Below are 14,234 nucleotides of genomic sequence, written 5' to 3'. Positions count from 1 at the left end.
TTGGTCAATGGTAAGTTGATGCTAGCTGTGCAATTGACATTTTCTTGAATCAGATTGGCAATTTATGATTTGTGTCTGAAGAACTATTGTTTTTATGTTCTCTTTTGCAGAGAAACAACTTTGTGCTGGATTTAACAGGTGGGTTCAGTGCTGTCTTGCACAGTGCAGGTTGTAAGACATTGAGACACACAGGGTATCATTTGTAAACTAATAATGTATTTTTCATTACCGTTTCCTACAGCACACAACTGAAGCAACAAATGTCGATTGGGAATTCCAATGAATCCCTTTGCAATTTCAACATCTCTGAATATGCCTGTTCCTCTGTAAGCTTTTTCAATTCACCACTAAATGTTGTCAGTAGCAACAGATACATTTCTCTCGTCCTCATCTTCTTTATTGATGTTACTCATGTTGATGTCACAGTTGTCTAATTTCGTTCACATCCCTGCATTATTTTCTTTAAGACAACCATTCTGTCAGCGGACAACTTGGTGACGATCCTGAAATGCCAATTGTCCAGCAAAAATACTCACTCAACAGAAATGTGGAAGCTGTTCTTCCAAAACAATGCTGCAATTCTGGACCAGGCTCTTCTGGATTACTCCAGCATGGTATGTTGAATCCCAGAATTACAACAAAATGTTGGCAATATGTGTGGATTTTGTCAATACACATCTGTTTATACCTTTCCAGAACCCCAACACCAGCAGTCCAGCTATGCCAAATGTCCTTGATGCCATTGGAGATGTCAAACTCAACAACTTCATGAATGCACAGCTGAACAACGCCAGCTTCGTTGACAAGTTGTTCCAGAAGATGCTCCGTCCATTCTTGGCATCTCCATCTAGGAATTTCCTCTCCTGTCTCAGCTCAAAGAACTTCAGTTGTCAGACCTACCAAATTGTGTATGTAAAGCCATGATACCCAATGCCATTGTCAATACAACTGGTGATATGCCTACAATTGAATAAGAAGTCAAGATAACATAGGTAACATGGGCTCTGTTCTCTTTCAGCATTGAGACTCTAAGCAACCAATCAGCCTCCATGGACAGAGAGCAACAACGAGTGATCTTCACTCATTACATCTATCCATTCCTTTCAAGAAATGACTCATCAGGTAATAAATGGTTCTGGAAAGCACAAAAACATACACACTTCTCTGGGCCAATCCATTGAACTCATCTGCTTAGGGGAACTTAAAGTCCATTTGTTTAACTCTGCTTTTGTTTCAGATCCCGGCTGTGTCTCAAACACCAGTGGAAGCATGGACTGGCTCCAGAGGAACTTTGGCATCTTTTCTGTTTTTGCAGAACTGCAGGAGTTACAAGTCCTTAATCCCGACTTCTCCAGCGTAAGTGGCCTAGGTGTTTGTCTGGATGGTTATCCCCTCAATAACATTACCGCGCCACTCACTGACATGTGCCACCTTTCTTTTGCTTTTTCTATTTGTAGAAGGAATCACTGTCGCTGCTTACCCCAACCCAAGTGGCACAATTGACATTGACCTCTGGGGCATTGAATGACACAGATGACATTAAACTTGTGTTTACGCGGCTGGAGGAAGGTGACGCTTTCAAAAATGTTGACGAGTTTCTGACGCAACTGACCGCAAAGGAAGAGGTAATGCACTTTTGAGATAAACAAACTGCATGATTTCATCTTGACAAATAGCAATCCCCATGTCTTCCTGTGTCTCCCTTTGTGGGAAGTGAAAGACAACAAATGAGCAACGAGCAACCTATCAATCTTCTACTTTCATTTATTACCGGCAAAGCTCGATGGAATGCCGTGATGAGTTGTGCAGTGTTGAGGAACTCTGGTCATGTGTTTCAACAGATTCCTGACATCCATCCAGCCGTGAGAGATGTGATGATGAATCAGACGTTCAACATCATCAGCCTTCAATTCCCAGAGTTCGAAACGCTGGACTGGATTGCATGGTTCGAAGTAAAGCTGATTCCCATCCTCCCCAGTTTGAATGAAGTCATGCTCACCATTGCTACCTCAAACGTCAACTGCACCAACTACCAAGTCATGTGAGTAGGGGCCAACTTCCTGCTAAAATTAGCCATGGATTCGATGACTAAAATCTATTGCAAATGTGGGGTGGAAGCGTCATGAGTGTATCTTTTCCCATTTACAGTGTAAATGGAATGGACAGAGCTTTCCCTGAAATGACTCAGGATAGAAGAGAAGGAATCGCAAGAGTCCTGCTGAAATACCTGAGGAAATCTGTGCACCTCATCAATGGACCAGGTAGGACTCACCAAGCAGGTTGTTGTGCTCATTGGCTTTCTGTTTGATTCTTCATCGCCTATGCTGAATGAAGCGTGCTTTTTTTGAAAGGAGTGAACAGTTGGCATGTTGCTTCCTTCTCTATTGAATATAACATCAATGTACTCCACTTTTCAATAACCAAAACGGCCACACATGTCTTTTAGCTTGCAGGCAGGACATCCACGATGACAATGACTGGCTTGCAATCAACCTGGGTTCATACTCCGAGTACACAACCTATTCGGATCTCAAAGACTTCAACATCTCAGGGGTAAAACAATTGTTTGCCAGTGTTCTTTGCATGACCAGAATTGACTAGTTTGACACTGCTCATGTGTGGAATTATGGCTATTTAGAGGGCTAATGCATTGTATTCTGTTGTCTTCTTCTCCCCAGGTGGCAGTTCTAGACTCCCTCTCACCAAACCAGAAAGCTGAATTGATACTGGACCCAAGCACTGGCGCTCTGGAGAATGAGACTCTTGTGAAGAACGTTTTCATCAGCTTGCTGGAATCTCCAAGGGAAGAGCAGCTCAATGAGTTCTTTGTGACTTTTGTTGAAGTCACCAAGAAGGTCAGTACATCACTCTCTGGCTGGAATGGACCTTGTACAGTGAGACCTGGCTCTCGACAAAGTCATCTGACAAAACAATCAGGATGAATGGATGTCCTCCTAAACCATGAACCATTTATTTTCCAGGAAAACATCACTATCATCACAAACACAGCCGTAAGAGACACAATGCTAGACCTGACCTTGATGGCTCTTGCTCCCAAATTTGACGTTTTTGAGCCAAAAGACTTCCAGCTGTGGTTCCAAGTCAATCTGGTTGTTCTGCTGGCCAGCTTCCATCCTGGCAGATTGGTTGATATCCCCCTAAACATCACCTGTGAATCCTACAATGCCATGTAAGAGACTACTTTACCCCAAACAAACGTACAAGGGACTGCCTCGTAAAGTACAGATTGACAAAAGACTGTACTAATGTCTCTTTCCTTTTTCTCTCAGATTTACGGGTCTCGACCAAAGTTTGGAATCTCTTCCGCCTCACCTCTCACAGGGTGTAAAGGCAAGCTTGGATGCACTGATGAAGACATTCCAACGTATGTGATAAACTGCTATTTTTCAACAACAGACACTGTATCTTCTGAACCCAGCATTTATAGAACATTTAAAACATCTCCAAAAAGGCATTCTGTTATTTTGCTAACTCATATGCTCCCAAATCTTCCTGTTGATTGATTGACCTTATTTAAATGATCCCCCTCAAAGGTTGCTCAAGGCCTCCAGCTTTAATTGTGGTAAGTACTCTCTGAGTGGGAGCTTATTTCAAATAGACCTTTTGTTTACGATATGGGAAAGGTCATGCATCTGGTATCTGCATTGTGGCATTGTTCAGAAAGCCAAAGCATCTCTTTTGTTTTCTCATTTAATTTCACACTGGTAACAATATTATTTCCCCCCCCATATAGTGCAAAGAAACATTGGTCAATGGTAAGTTGATGCGAGCTGTGCAATTGACATTTTCTTGAATCAGATTGGCAATTTATGATTTGTGTCTGAAGAACTATTGTTTTGATGTTCTCTTTTGCAGAGAAACAACTTTGTGCTGGATTTAACAGGTGGGTTCAGTGCTGTCTTGCACAGTGCAGGTTGTAAGACATTGAGACACACAAGGTATCATTTGTAAACGAATAATGTATTTTTCATTACCGTTTCCTACAGCACACAACTGAAGCAACAAATGTCGATTGGGAATTCCAATGAATCCCTTTGCAATTTCAACATCTCTGAATATGCCTGTTCCTCAGTAAGCTTTTTCAATTCACCACTAAATGTTGTCAGTAGCAACAGATACATTTATCTCGTCCTCATCTTCTTTATTGATGTTACTCATGTTGATGTCACAGTTGTCTAATTTGGTTCACGTCCCTGCATTCTTTTCTTTAAGACAACCCTTCTGTCAGCGGACAACTTGGTGACGATCCTGAAATGCCAATTGTCCAGCAAAAAGACTTACTCAACAGAAATGTGGAAGCTGTTCTTCCAAAACAATGCTGCTATTCTGGACCAGGCTCTTCTGGATTACTCCAGCATGGTATGTTGAATCCCAGAATTACAACAAAATGTTGGCAATATGTGTGGATTTTGTCAATACACATCTGTTTATACCTTTCCAGAACCCCAACACCAGCAGTCCAGCTATGCCAAATGTCCTTGATGCCATTGGAGATGTCAAACTCAACAACTTCATGAATGCACAGCTGAACAACGCCAGTTTCGTTGACAAGTTGTTCCAGAAGATGCTCCGTCCATTCTTGGCATCTCCATCTAGGAATTTCCTCTCCTGTCTCAGCTCAAAGAACTTCAGTTGTCAGACCTACCAAATTGTGTATGTAAAGCCATGATACCCAATGCCATCGTCAATACAACTGGTGATATGCCTACAATTGAATAAGAAGTCAAGATAACATAGGTAACATGGGCTCTGTTCTCTTTCAGCATTGAGGCTCTAAGCAACCAATCAGCCTCCATGGACAGAGAGCAACAACGAGTGATCTTCACTCATTACATCTATCCATTCCTTTCAAGAAATGACTCATCAGGTAATAAATGGTTCTGGAAAGCACAAAAACATACACACTTCTCTGGGCCAATCCATTGAACTCATCTGCTTAGGGGAACTTAAAGTCCATTTGTTTAACTCTGCTTTTGTTTCAGATCCCGGCTGTGTCTCAAACACCAGTGGAAGCACGGACTGGCTCCAGAGGAACTTTGGCATCTTTTCTGTTTTTGCAGAACTGCAGGAGTTACAAGTCCTTAATCCCGACTTCTCCAGCGTAAGTGGCCTAGGTGTTTGTCTGGATGGTTATCCCCTCAATAACATTACCGTGCCACTCACTGACATGTGCCACCTTTCTTTTTCTATTTGTAGAAGGAATCACTGTCGCTGCTTACCCCAACCCAAGTGGCACAATTGACATTGACCTCTGGGGCATTGAATGACACAGATGACATTAAACTTGTGTTTACGCGGCTGGAGGAAGGTGACGCTTTCAAAAATGTTGACGAGTTTCTGACGCAACTGACCGCAAAGGAAGAGGTAATGCACTTTTGAGATAAACAAACTGCATGATTTCATCTTGACAAATAGCAATCCCCATGTCTTCCTGTGTCTCCCTTTGTGGATAGTGAAAGACAACAAATGAGCAACGAGCAACATATCAATCTTCTACTTTCATGTATTACCGGCAAAGCTCGATGGAATGCCGTGATGAGTTGTGCAGTGTTGAGGAACTCTGGTCATGTGTTTCAACAGATTCCTGACATCCATCCAGCCGTGAGATATGTGATGATGAATCAGACGTTCAACATCATCAGCCTTCAATTCCCAGAGTTCGAAACGCTGGACTGGATTGCATGGTTCGAAGTAAAGCTGATTCCCATCCTCCCCAGTTTGAATGAAGTCATGCTCACCATTGCTACCTCAAACGTCAACTGCACCAACTACCAAGTCATGTGAGTAGGGGCCAACTTCCTGCTAAAATTAGCCATGGATTCGATGACTAAAATCTATTGCAAATGTGGGGTGGAAGCGTCATGAGTGTATCTTTTCCCATTTACAGTGTAAATGGAATGGACAGAGCTTTCCCTGAAATGACTCAGGATAGAAGAGAAGGAATCGCAAGAGTCCTGCTGAAATACCTGAGGAAATCTGTGCACCTCATCAATGGACCAGGTAGGACTCACCAAGCAGGTTGTTGTGCTCATTGGCTTTCTGTTTGATTCTTCATCGCCTATGCTGAATGAAGCAGTGCTTTTTTTGAAAGGAGTGAACAGTTGGCATGTTGCTTCCTTCTCTATTGAATATAACATCAATGTACTCCACTTTTCAATAACCAAAACGGCCATACATGTCTTTTAGCTTGCAGGCAGGACATCCACTGATGACAATGACTGGCTTGCAATCAACCTGGGTTCATACTCCGAGTACACAACCTATTCGGATCTCAAAGACTTCAACATCTCAGGGGTAAAACAATTGTTTGCCAGTGTTCTTTGCATGACCAGAATTGACTAGTTTGACACTGCTCATGTGTGGAATTATGGCTATTTAGAGGGCTAATGCATTGTATTCTGTTGTCTTCTTCTCCCCAGGTGGCAGTTCTAGACTCCCTCTCACCAAACCAGAAAGCTGAATTGATACTGGACCCAAGCACTGGCGCTCTGGAGAATGAGACTCTTGTGAAGAACGTTTTCATCAGCTTGCTGGAATCTCCAAGGGAAGAGCAGCTCAATGAGTTCTTTGTGACTTTTGTTGAAGTCACCAAGCAGGTCAGTACATCACTCTCTGGCTGGAATGGACCTTGTACAGTGAGACCTGGCTCTCGACAAAGTCATCTGACAAAACAATCAGGATGAATGGATGTCCTCCTAAACCATGAACCATTTATTTTCCAGGAAAACATCACTATCATCACAAACACAGCCGTAAGAGACACAATGCTAGACCTGACCTTGATGGCTCTTGCTCCCAAATTCGACGTTTTTGAGCCAAAAGACTTCCAGCTGTGGTTCCAAGTCAATCTGGTTGTTCTGCTGGCCAGCTTCCATCCTGGCAGATTGGTTGATATCCCCCTAAACATCACCTGTGAATCCTACAATGCCATGTAAGAGACTACTTTACCCCAAACAAACGTACAAGGGACTGCCTCGTAAAGTACAGATTGACAAAAGACTGTACTAATGTCTCTTTCCTTTTTCTCTCAGATTTACGGGTCTCGACCAAAGTTTGGAATCTCTTCCGCCTCACCTCTCACAGGGTGTAAAGGCAAGCTTGGATGCACTGATGAAGACATTCCAACGTATGTTATAAACTGCTATTTTTCAACAACAGACACTGTATCATCTGAACCCAGCATTTATAGAACATTTAAAAAATCTCCAAAAAGGCATTGTGTTATTTTGCTAACTCATATGCTCCGAAATCTTCCCGTTGATTGACTGACCTTATTTAAATTATCCCCCTCAAAGGTTGCTCAAGGCCTCCAGCTTTAATTGTGGTAAGTACTCTCTGAGTGGGAGCTTATTTTAAATAGACCTTTTGTTTACGATATGGGAAAGGTCATGCATCTGGTATCTGCATTGTGGCATTGTTCAGAAAGCCAAAGCATCTCTTTTGTTTTCTCATTTAATTTCACACTGGTAACAATATTATTTCCCCCCCCATATAGTGCAAAGAAACATTGGTCAATGGTAAGTTGATGCTAGCTGTGCAATTGACATTTTCTTGAATCAGATTGGCAATTTATGATTTGTGTCTGAATAACTATTGTTTTTATGTTCTCTTTTGCAGAGAAACAACTTTGTGCTGGATTTAACAGGTGGGTTCAGTGCTGTCTTGCACAGTGCAGGTTGTAAGACATTGAGACACACAGGGTATCATTTGTAAACTAATAATGTATTTTTCATTACCGTTTCCTACAGCACACAACTGAAGCAACAAATGTCGATTGGGAATTCCAATGAATCCCTTTGCAATTTCAACATCTCTGAATATGCCTGTTCCTCAGTAAGCTTTTTCAATTCACCACTAAATGTTGTCAGTAGCAACAGATACATTTCTCTCGTCCTCATCTTCTTTATTGATGTTACTCATGTTGATGTCACAGTTGTCTAATTTCGTTCACATCCCTGCATTATTTTCTTTAAGACAACCATTCTGTCAGCGGACAACTTGGTGACGATCCTGAAATGCCAATTGTCCAGCAAAAAGACTTACTCAACAGAAATGTGGAAGCTGTTCTTCCAAAACAATGCTGCAATTCTGGACCAGGCTCTTCTGGATTACTCCAGCATGGTATGTTGAATCCCAGAATTACAACAAAATGTTGGCAATATGTGTGGATTTTGTCAATACACATCTGTTTATACCTTTCCAGAACCCCAACACCAGCAGTCCAGCTATGCCAAATGTCCTTGATGCCATTGGAGATGTCAAACTCAACAACTTCATGAATGCACAGCTGAACAACGCCAGCTTCGTTAACAAGTTGTTCCAGAAGATGCTCCGTCCATTCTTGGCATCTCCATCTAGGAATTTCCTCTCCTGTCTCAGCTCAAAGAACTTCAGTTGTCAGACCTACCAAATTGTGTATGTAAAGCCATGATACCCAATGCCATTGTCAATACAACTGGTGATATGCCTACAATTGAATAAGAAGTCAAGATAACATAGGTAACATGGGCTCTGTTCTCTTTCAGCATTGAGGCTCTAAGCAACCAATCAGCCTCCATGGACAGAGAGCAACAACGAGTGATCTTCACTCATTACATCTATCCATTCCTTTCAAGAAATGACTCATCGGGTAATAAATGGTTCTGGAAAGCGCAAAAACATACACACTTCTCTTGGCCAATCCATTGAACTCATCTGCTTAGGGGAACTTAAAGTCCATTTGTTTAACTCTGCTTTTGTTTCAGATCCCGGCTGTGTCTCAAACACCAGTGGAAGCATGGACTGGCTCCAGAGGAACTTTGGCATCTTTTCTGTTTTTGCAGAACTGCAGGAGTTACAAGTCCTTAATCCCGACTTCTCCAGCGTAAGTGGCTAGGTTTGTCTGGATGGTTATCCCCTCAATAACATTACCGCGCCACTCACTGACATGTGCCACCTTTCTTTGCTTTTTCTATTTGTAGAAGGAATCACTGTCGCTGCTTACCCCAACCCAAGTGGCACAATTGACATTGACCTCTGGGGCATTGAATGACACAGATGACATTAAACTTGTGTTTACGCGGCTGGAGGAAGGTGACGCTTTCAAAAATGTTGACGAGTTTCTGACGCAACTGACCGCAAAGGAAGAGGTAATGCACTTTTGAGATAAACAAACTGCATGATTTCATCTTGACAAATAGCAATCCCCATGTCTTCCTGTGTCTCCCTTTGTGGATAGTGAAAGACAACAAATGAGCAACGAGCAACATATCAATCTTCTACTTTCATGTATTACCGGCAAAGCTCGATGGAATGCCGTGATGAGTTGTGCAGTGTTGAGGAACTCTGGTCATGTGTTTCAACAGATTCCTGACATCCATCCAGCCGTGAGAGATGTGATGATGAATCAGACGTTCAACATCATCAGCCTTCAATTCCCAGAGTTCGAAACGCTGGACTGGATTGCATGGTTCGAAGTAAAGCTGATTCCCATCCTCCCCAGTTTGAATGAAGTCATGCTCACCATTGCTACCTCAAACGTCAACTGCACCAACTACCAAGTCATGTGAGTAGGGGCCAACTTCCTGCTAAAATTAGCCATGGATTCGATGACTAAAATCTATTGCAAATGTGGGGTGGAAGCGTCATGAGTGTATCTTTCCCATTTACAGTGTAAATGGAATGGACAGAGCTTTCCCTGAAATGACTCAGGATAGAAGAGAAGGAATCGCAAGAGTCCTGCTGAAATACCTGAGGAAATCTGTGCACCTCATCAATGGACCAGGTAGGACTCACCAAGCAGGTTGTTGTGCTCATTGGCTTTCTGTTTGATTCTTCATCGCCTATGCTGAATGAAGCGTGCTTTTTTTGAAAGGAGTGAACAGTTGGCATGTTGCTTCCTTCTCTATTGAATATAACATCAATGTACTCCACTTTTCAATAACCAAAACGGCCATACATGTCTTTTAGCTTGCAGGCAGGACATCCACGATGACAATGACTGGCTTGCAATCAACCTGGGTTCATACTCCGAGTACACAACCTATTCGGATCTCAAAGACTTCAACATCTCAGGGGTAAAACAATTGTTTGCCAGTGTTCATTGCATGACCAGAATTGACTAGTTTGACACTGCTCATGTGTGGAATTATGGCTATTTAGAGGGCTAATGCATTGTATTCTGTTGTCTTCTTCTCCCCAGGTGGCAGTTCTAGACTCCCTCTCACCAAACCAGAAAGCTGAATTGATACTGGACCCAAGCACTGGCGCTCTGGAGAATGAGACTCTTGTGAAGAACGTTTTCATCAGCTTGCTGGAATCTCCAAGGGAAGAGCAGCTCAATGAGTTCTTTGTGACTTTTGTTGAAGTCACCAAGCAGGTCAGTACATCACTCTCTGGCTGGAATGGACCTTGTTCAGTGAGACCTGGCTCTCGACAAAGTCATCTGACAAAACAATCAGGATGAATGGATGTCCTCCTAAACCATGAACCATTTATTTTCCAGGAAAACATCACTATCATCACAAACACAGCCGTAAGAGACACAATGCTAGACCTGACCTTGATGGCTCTTGCTCCCAAATTCGACGTTTTTGAGCCAAAAGACTTCCAGCTGTGGTTCCAAGTCAATCTGGTTGTTCTGCTGGCCAGCTTCCATCCTGGCAGATTGGTTGATATCCCCCTAAACATCACCTGTGAATCCTACAATGCCATGTAAGAGACTACTTTACCCCAAACAAACGTACAAGGGACTGCCTCGTAAAGTACAGATTGACAAAAGACTGCACTAATGTCTCTTTCCTTTTTCTCTCAGATTTACGGGTCTCGACCAAAGTTTGGAATCTCTTCCGCCTCACCTCTCACAGGGTGTAAAGGCAAGCTTGGATGCACTGATGAAGACATTCCAACGTATGTTATAAACTGCTATTTTTCAACAACAGACACTGTATCTTCTGAACCCAGCATTTATAGAACATTTAAAAAATCTCCAAAAAGGCATTGTGTTATTTTGCTAACTCATATGCTCCGAAATCTTCCCGTTGATTGACTGACCTTATTTAAATTATCCCCCTCAAAGGTTGCTCAAGGCCTCCAGCTTTAATTGTGGTAAGTACTCTCTGAGTGGGAGCTTATTTTAAATAGACCTTTTGTTTACGATATGGGAAAGGTCATGCATCTGGTATCTGCATTGTGGCATTGTTCAGAAAGCCAAAGCATCTCTTTTGTTTTCTCATTTAATTTCACACTGGTAACAATATTATTCCCCCCCCATATAGTGCAAAGAAACATTGGTCAATGGTAAGTTGATGCTAGCTGTGCAATTGACATTTTCTTGAATCAGATTGGCAATTTATGATTTGTGTCTGAATAACTATTGTTTTTATGTTCTCTTTTGCAGAGAAACAACTTTGTGCTGGATTTAACAGGTGGGTTCAGTGCTGTCTTGCACAGTGCAGGTTGTAAGACATTGAGACACACAGGGTATCATTTGTAAACTAATAATGTATTTTTCATTACCGTTTCCTACAGCACACAACTGAAGCAACAAATGTCGATTGGGAATTCCAATGAATCCCTTTGCAATTTCAACATCTCTGAATATGCCTGTTCCTCAGTAAGCTTTTTCAATTCACCACTAAATGTTGTCAGTAGCAACAGATACATTTCTCTCGTCCTCATCTTCTTTATTGATGTTACTCATGTTGATGTCACAGTTGTCTAATTTCGTTCACATCCCTGCATTATTTTCTTTAAGACAACCATTCTGTCAGCGGACAACTTGGTGACGATCCTGAAATGCCAATTGTCCAGCAAAAAGACTTACTCAACAGAAATGTGGAAGCTGTTCTTCCAAAACAATGCTGCAATTCTGGACCAGGCTCTTCTGGATTACTCCAGCATGGTATGTTGAATCCCAGAATTACAACAAAATGTTGGCAATATGTGTGGATTTTGTCAATACACGTCTGTTTATACCTTTCCAGAACCCCAACACCAGCAGTCCAGCTATGCCAAATGTCCTTGATGCCATTGGAGATGTCAAACTCAACAACTTCATGAATGCACAGCTGAACAACGCCAGCTTCGTTGACAAGTTGTTCCAGAAGATGCTCCGTCCATTCTTGGCATCTCCATCTAGGAATTTCCTCTCCTGTCTCAGCTCAAAGAACTTCAGTTGTCAGACCTACCAAATTGTGTATGTAAAGCCATGATACCCAATGCCATTGTCAATACAACTGGTGATATGCCTACAATTGAATAAGAAGTCAAGATAACATAGGTAACATGGGCTCTGTTCTCTTTCAGCATTGAGACTCTAAGCAACCAATCAGCCTCCATGGACAGAGAGCAACAACGAGTGATCTTCACTCATTACATCTATCCATTCCTTTCAAGAAATGACTCATCAGGTAATAAATGGTTCTGGAAAGCGCAAAAACATACACACTTCTCTGGGCCAATCCATTGAACTCATCTGCTTAGGGGAACTTAAAGTCCATTTGTTTAACTCTGCTTTTGTTTCAGATCCCGGCTGTGTCTCAAACACCAGTGGAAGCATGGACTGGCTCCAGAGGAACTTTGGCATCTTTTCTGTTTTTGCAGAACTGCAGGAGTTACAAGTCCTTAATCCCGACTTCTCCAGCGTAAGTGGCCTAGGTGTTTGTCTGGATGGTTATCCCCTCAATAACATTACCGCGCCACTCACTGACATGTGCCACCTTTCTTTTGCTTTTTCTATTGGTAGAAGGAATCACTGTCGCTGCTTACCCCAACCCAAGTGGCACAATTGACATTGACCTCTGGGGCATTGAATGACACAGATGACATTAAACTTGTGTTTACGCGGCTGGAGGAAGGTGACGCTTTCAAAAATGTTGACGAGTTTCTGACGCAACTGACCGCAAAGGAAGAGGTAATGCACTTTTGAGATAAACAAACTGCATGATTTCATCTTGACAAATAGCAATCCCCATGTCTTCCTGTGTCTCCCTTTGTGGATAGTGAAAGACAACAAATGAGCAACGAGCAACATATCAATCTTCTACTTTCATGTATTACCGGCAAAGCTCGATGGAATGCCGTGATGAGTTGTGCAGTGTTGAGGAACTCTGGTCATGTGTTTCAACAGATTCCTGACATCCATCCAGCCGTGAGAGATGTGATGATGAATCAGACGTTCAACATCATCAGCCTTCAATTCCCAGAGTTCGAAACGCTGGACTGGATTGCATGGTTCGAAGTAAAGCTGATTCCCATCCTCCCCAGTTTGAATGAAGTCATGCTCACCATTGCTACCTCAAACGTCAACTGCACCAACTACCAAGTCATGTGAGTAGGGGCCAACTTCCTGCTAAAATTAGCCATGGATTCGATGACTAAAATCTATTGCAAATGTGGGGTGGAAGCGTCATGAGTGTATCTTTTCCCATTTACAGTGTAAATGGAATGGACAGAGCTTTCCCTGAAATGACTCAGGATAGAAGAGAAGGAATCGCAAGAGTCCTGCTGAAATACCTGAGGAAATCTGTGCACCTCATCAATGGACCAGGTAGGACTCACCAAGCAGGTTGTTGTGCTCATTGGCTTTCTGTTTGATTCTTCATCGCCTATGCTGAATGAAGCGTGCTTTTTTTGAAAGGAGTGAACAGTTGGCATGTTGCTTCCTTCTCTATTGAATATAACATCAATGTACTCCACTTTTCAATAACCAAAACGGCCACACATGTCTTTTAGCTTGCAGGCAGGACATCCACGATGACAATGACTGGCTTGCAATCAACCTGGGTTCATACTCCGAGTACACAACCTATTCGGATCTCAAAGACTTCAACATCTCAGGGGTAAAACAATTGTTTGCCAGTGTTCTTTGCATGACCAGAATTGACTAGTTTGACACTGCTCATGTGTGGAATTATGGCTATTTAGAGGGCTAATGCATTGTATTCTGTTGTCTTCTTCTCCCCAGGTGGCAGTTCTAGACTCCCTCTCACCAAACCAGAAAGCTGAATTGATACTGGACCCAAGCACTGGCGCTCTGGAGAATGAGACTCTTGTGAAGAACGTTTTCATCAGCTTGCTGGAATCTCCAAGGGAAGAGCAGCTCAATGAGTTCTTTGTGACTTTTGTTGAAGTCACCAAGCAGGTCAGTACATCACTCTCTGGCTGGAATGGACCTTGTACAGTGAGACCTGGCTCTCAACAAAGTCATCTGACAAAACAATCAGGATGAATGG

The 14,234-nt window shown here is 42.5% G+C and overlaps 3 protein-coding genes and 1 long non-coding RNA gene across 6 annotated transcripts; all 4 read left to right on the top strand.

Moving 5' to 3' along the window:
* Positions 1-541: 541 nt before the first annotated feature.
* LOC118941502 lies at positions 542-4,668 on the top strand. 3 transcript variants are annotated; one of them, XM_036955251.1, is made up of 16 exons: positions 542-614; positions 697-908; positions 1,019-1,122; positions 1,238-1,356; positions 1,458-1,625; positions 1,842-2,041; positions 2,149-2,261; positions 2,447-2,553; positions 2,679-3,190; positions 3,291-3,385; positions 3,555-3,583; positions 3,755-3,776; positions 3,877-3,904; positions 4,008-4,092; positions 4,234-4,380; positions 4,463-4,668. In XM_036955251.1, the coding sequence occupies exons 1-9, from the start codon at positions 546-548 to the stop codon at positions 2,940-2,942; spliced, it is 1,356 nt and encodes a 451-aa protein (XP_036811146.1). In that variant the 5' UTR covers positions 542-545; the 3' UTR covers positions 2,943-3,190; positions 3,291-3,385; positions 3,555-3,583; positions 3,755-3,776; positions 3,877-3,904; positions 4,008-4,092; positions 4,234-4,380; positions 4,463-4,668. The 3 variants fall into 3 exon arrangements, with proteins under 3 accessions (XP_036811146.1, XP_036811144.1, XP_036811145.1); XM_036955249.1 differs by having other exon boundaries at positions 546-908; XM_036955250.1 differs by lacking the exons at positions 3,291-3,385; positions 3,555-3,583; positions 3,755-3,776; ... (2 more) ...; positions 4,234-4,380; positions 4,463-4,668 and having other exon boundaries at positions 546-908; positions 2,679-3,253.
* Positions 4,669-5,038: 370 nt separating this feature from the next.
* On the top strand, positions 5,039-5,628 carry LOC118941507. Its single transcript, XR_005037809.1, has 3 exons — positions 5,039-5,122; positions 5,218-5,385; positions 5,602-5,628. It is a non-coding gene; the product is annotated as an uncharacterized LOC118941507 (long non-coding RNA).
* Positions 5,629-6,239: 611 nt separating this feature from the next.
* Positions 6,240-8,452, top strand: LOC118941367. The gene is made up of 10 exons (XM_036953834.1): positions 6,240-6,315; positions 6,441-6,617; positions 6,744-6,952; positions 7,053-7,147; positions 7,317-7,345; positions 7,517-7,538; positions 7,639-7,666; positions 7,770-7,854; positions 7,996-8,142; positions 8,225-8,452. The coding sequence occupies exons 3-10, from the start codon at positions 6,786-6,788 to the stop codon at positions 8,450-8,452; spliced, it is 801 nt and encodes a 266-aa protein (XP_036809729.1). The 5' UTR covers positions 6,240-6,315; positions 6,441-6,617; positions 6,744-6,785.
* Positions 8,453-8,723: 271 nt separating this feature from the next.
* LOC118941366 lies at positions 8,724-14,230 on the top strand. The gene is made up of 21 exons (XM_036953833.1): positions 8,724-8,884; positions 8,982-9,149; positions 9,366-9,565; positions 9,672-9,784; positions 9,970-10,076; positions 10,202-10,378; positions 10,505-10,713; positions 10,814-10,908; positions 11,078-11,106; positions 11,277-11,298; positions 11,399-11,426; positions 11,530-11,614; positions 11,756-11,902; positions 11,985-12,196; positions 12,307-12,410; positions 12,526-12,644; positions 12,746-12,913; positions 13,130-13,329; positions 13,437-13,549; positions 13,735-13,841; positions 13,967-14,230. Exons 1-21 carry the CDS (start codon positions 8,798-8,800, stop codon positions 14,228-14,230), a joined length of 2,754 nt encoding a protein of 917 aa, XP_036809728.1. The 5' UTR covers positions 8,724-8,797.
* The last annotated feature ends 4 nt before the right edge of the window (positions 14,231-14,234 follow it).

The sequence above is a fragment of the Oncorhynchus mykiss genome, chromosome 19 (assembly GCF_013265735.2).
Source record: "Oncorhynchus mykiss isolate Arlee chromosome 19, USDA_OmykA_1.1, whole genome shotgun sequence".
In the NCBI taxonomy this organism is placed as follows: Eukaryota; Metazoa; Chordata; class Actinopteri; order Salmoniformes; family Salmonidae; genus Oncorhynchus; species Oncorhynchus mykiss.
Note: the sequence above shows the minus strand (reverse complement) of the source record. Positions and strands in the feature narration are given on the sequence as shown.

What these genes read in the sequence shown, in the direction of transcription:
- LOC118941502 (XM_036955249.1), top strand. Translation starts at nt 571, where the DNA reads ATGCTGCAATTCTGGACCAGGCTCTTCTGGATTACTCCAGCATGGTAT. An exon ending in TGTCAGACCTACCAAATTGT is followed by an intron (nt 909 to 1,018) that starts GTATGTAAAGCC and finishes GTTCTCTTTCAG; the next exon opens with CATTGAGACTCTAAGCAACC. An exon ending in TTCAAGAAATGACTCATCAG is followed by an intron (nt 1,123 to 1,237) that starts GTAATAAATGGT and finishes CTTTTGTTTCAG; the next exon opens with ATCCCGGCTGTGTCTCAAAC.
- LOC118941367 (XM_036953834.1), top strand. Translation starts at nt 6,786, where the DNA reads ATGCTAGACCTGACCTTGATGGCTCTTGCTCCCAAATTCGACGTTTTT. An exon ending in GGCCTCCAGCTTTAATTGTG is followed by an intron (nt 7,346 to 7,516) that starts GTAAGTACTCTC and finishes CCCCCCATATAG; the next exon opens with TGCAAAGAAACATTGGTCAA. An exon ending in TTCTGGATTACTCCAGCATG is followed by an intron (nt 8,143 to 8,224) that starts GTATGTTGAATC and finishes ATACCTTTCCAG; the next exon opens with AACCCCAACACCAGCAGTCC.
- LOC118941366 (XM_036953833.1), top strand. Translation starts at nt 8,798, where the DNA reads ATGGACTGGCTCCAGAGGAACTTTGGCATCTTTTCTGTTTTTGCAGAA. An exon ending in CTGAATATGCCTGTTCCTCA is followed by an intron (nt 11,615 to 11,755) that starts GTAAGCTTTTTC and finishes ATTTTCTTTAAG; the next exon opens with ACAACCATTCTGTCAGCGGA. An exon ending in AAGACTTCAACATCTCAGGG is followed by an intron (nt 13,842 to 13,966) that starts GTAAAACAATTG and finishes TCTTCTCCCCAG; the next exon opens with GTGGCAGTTCTAGACTCCCT.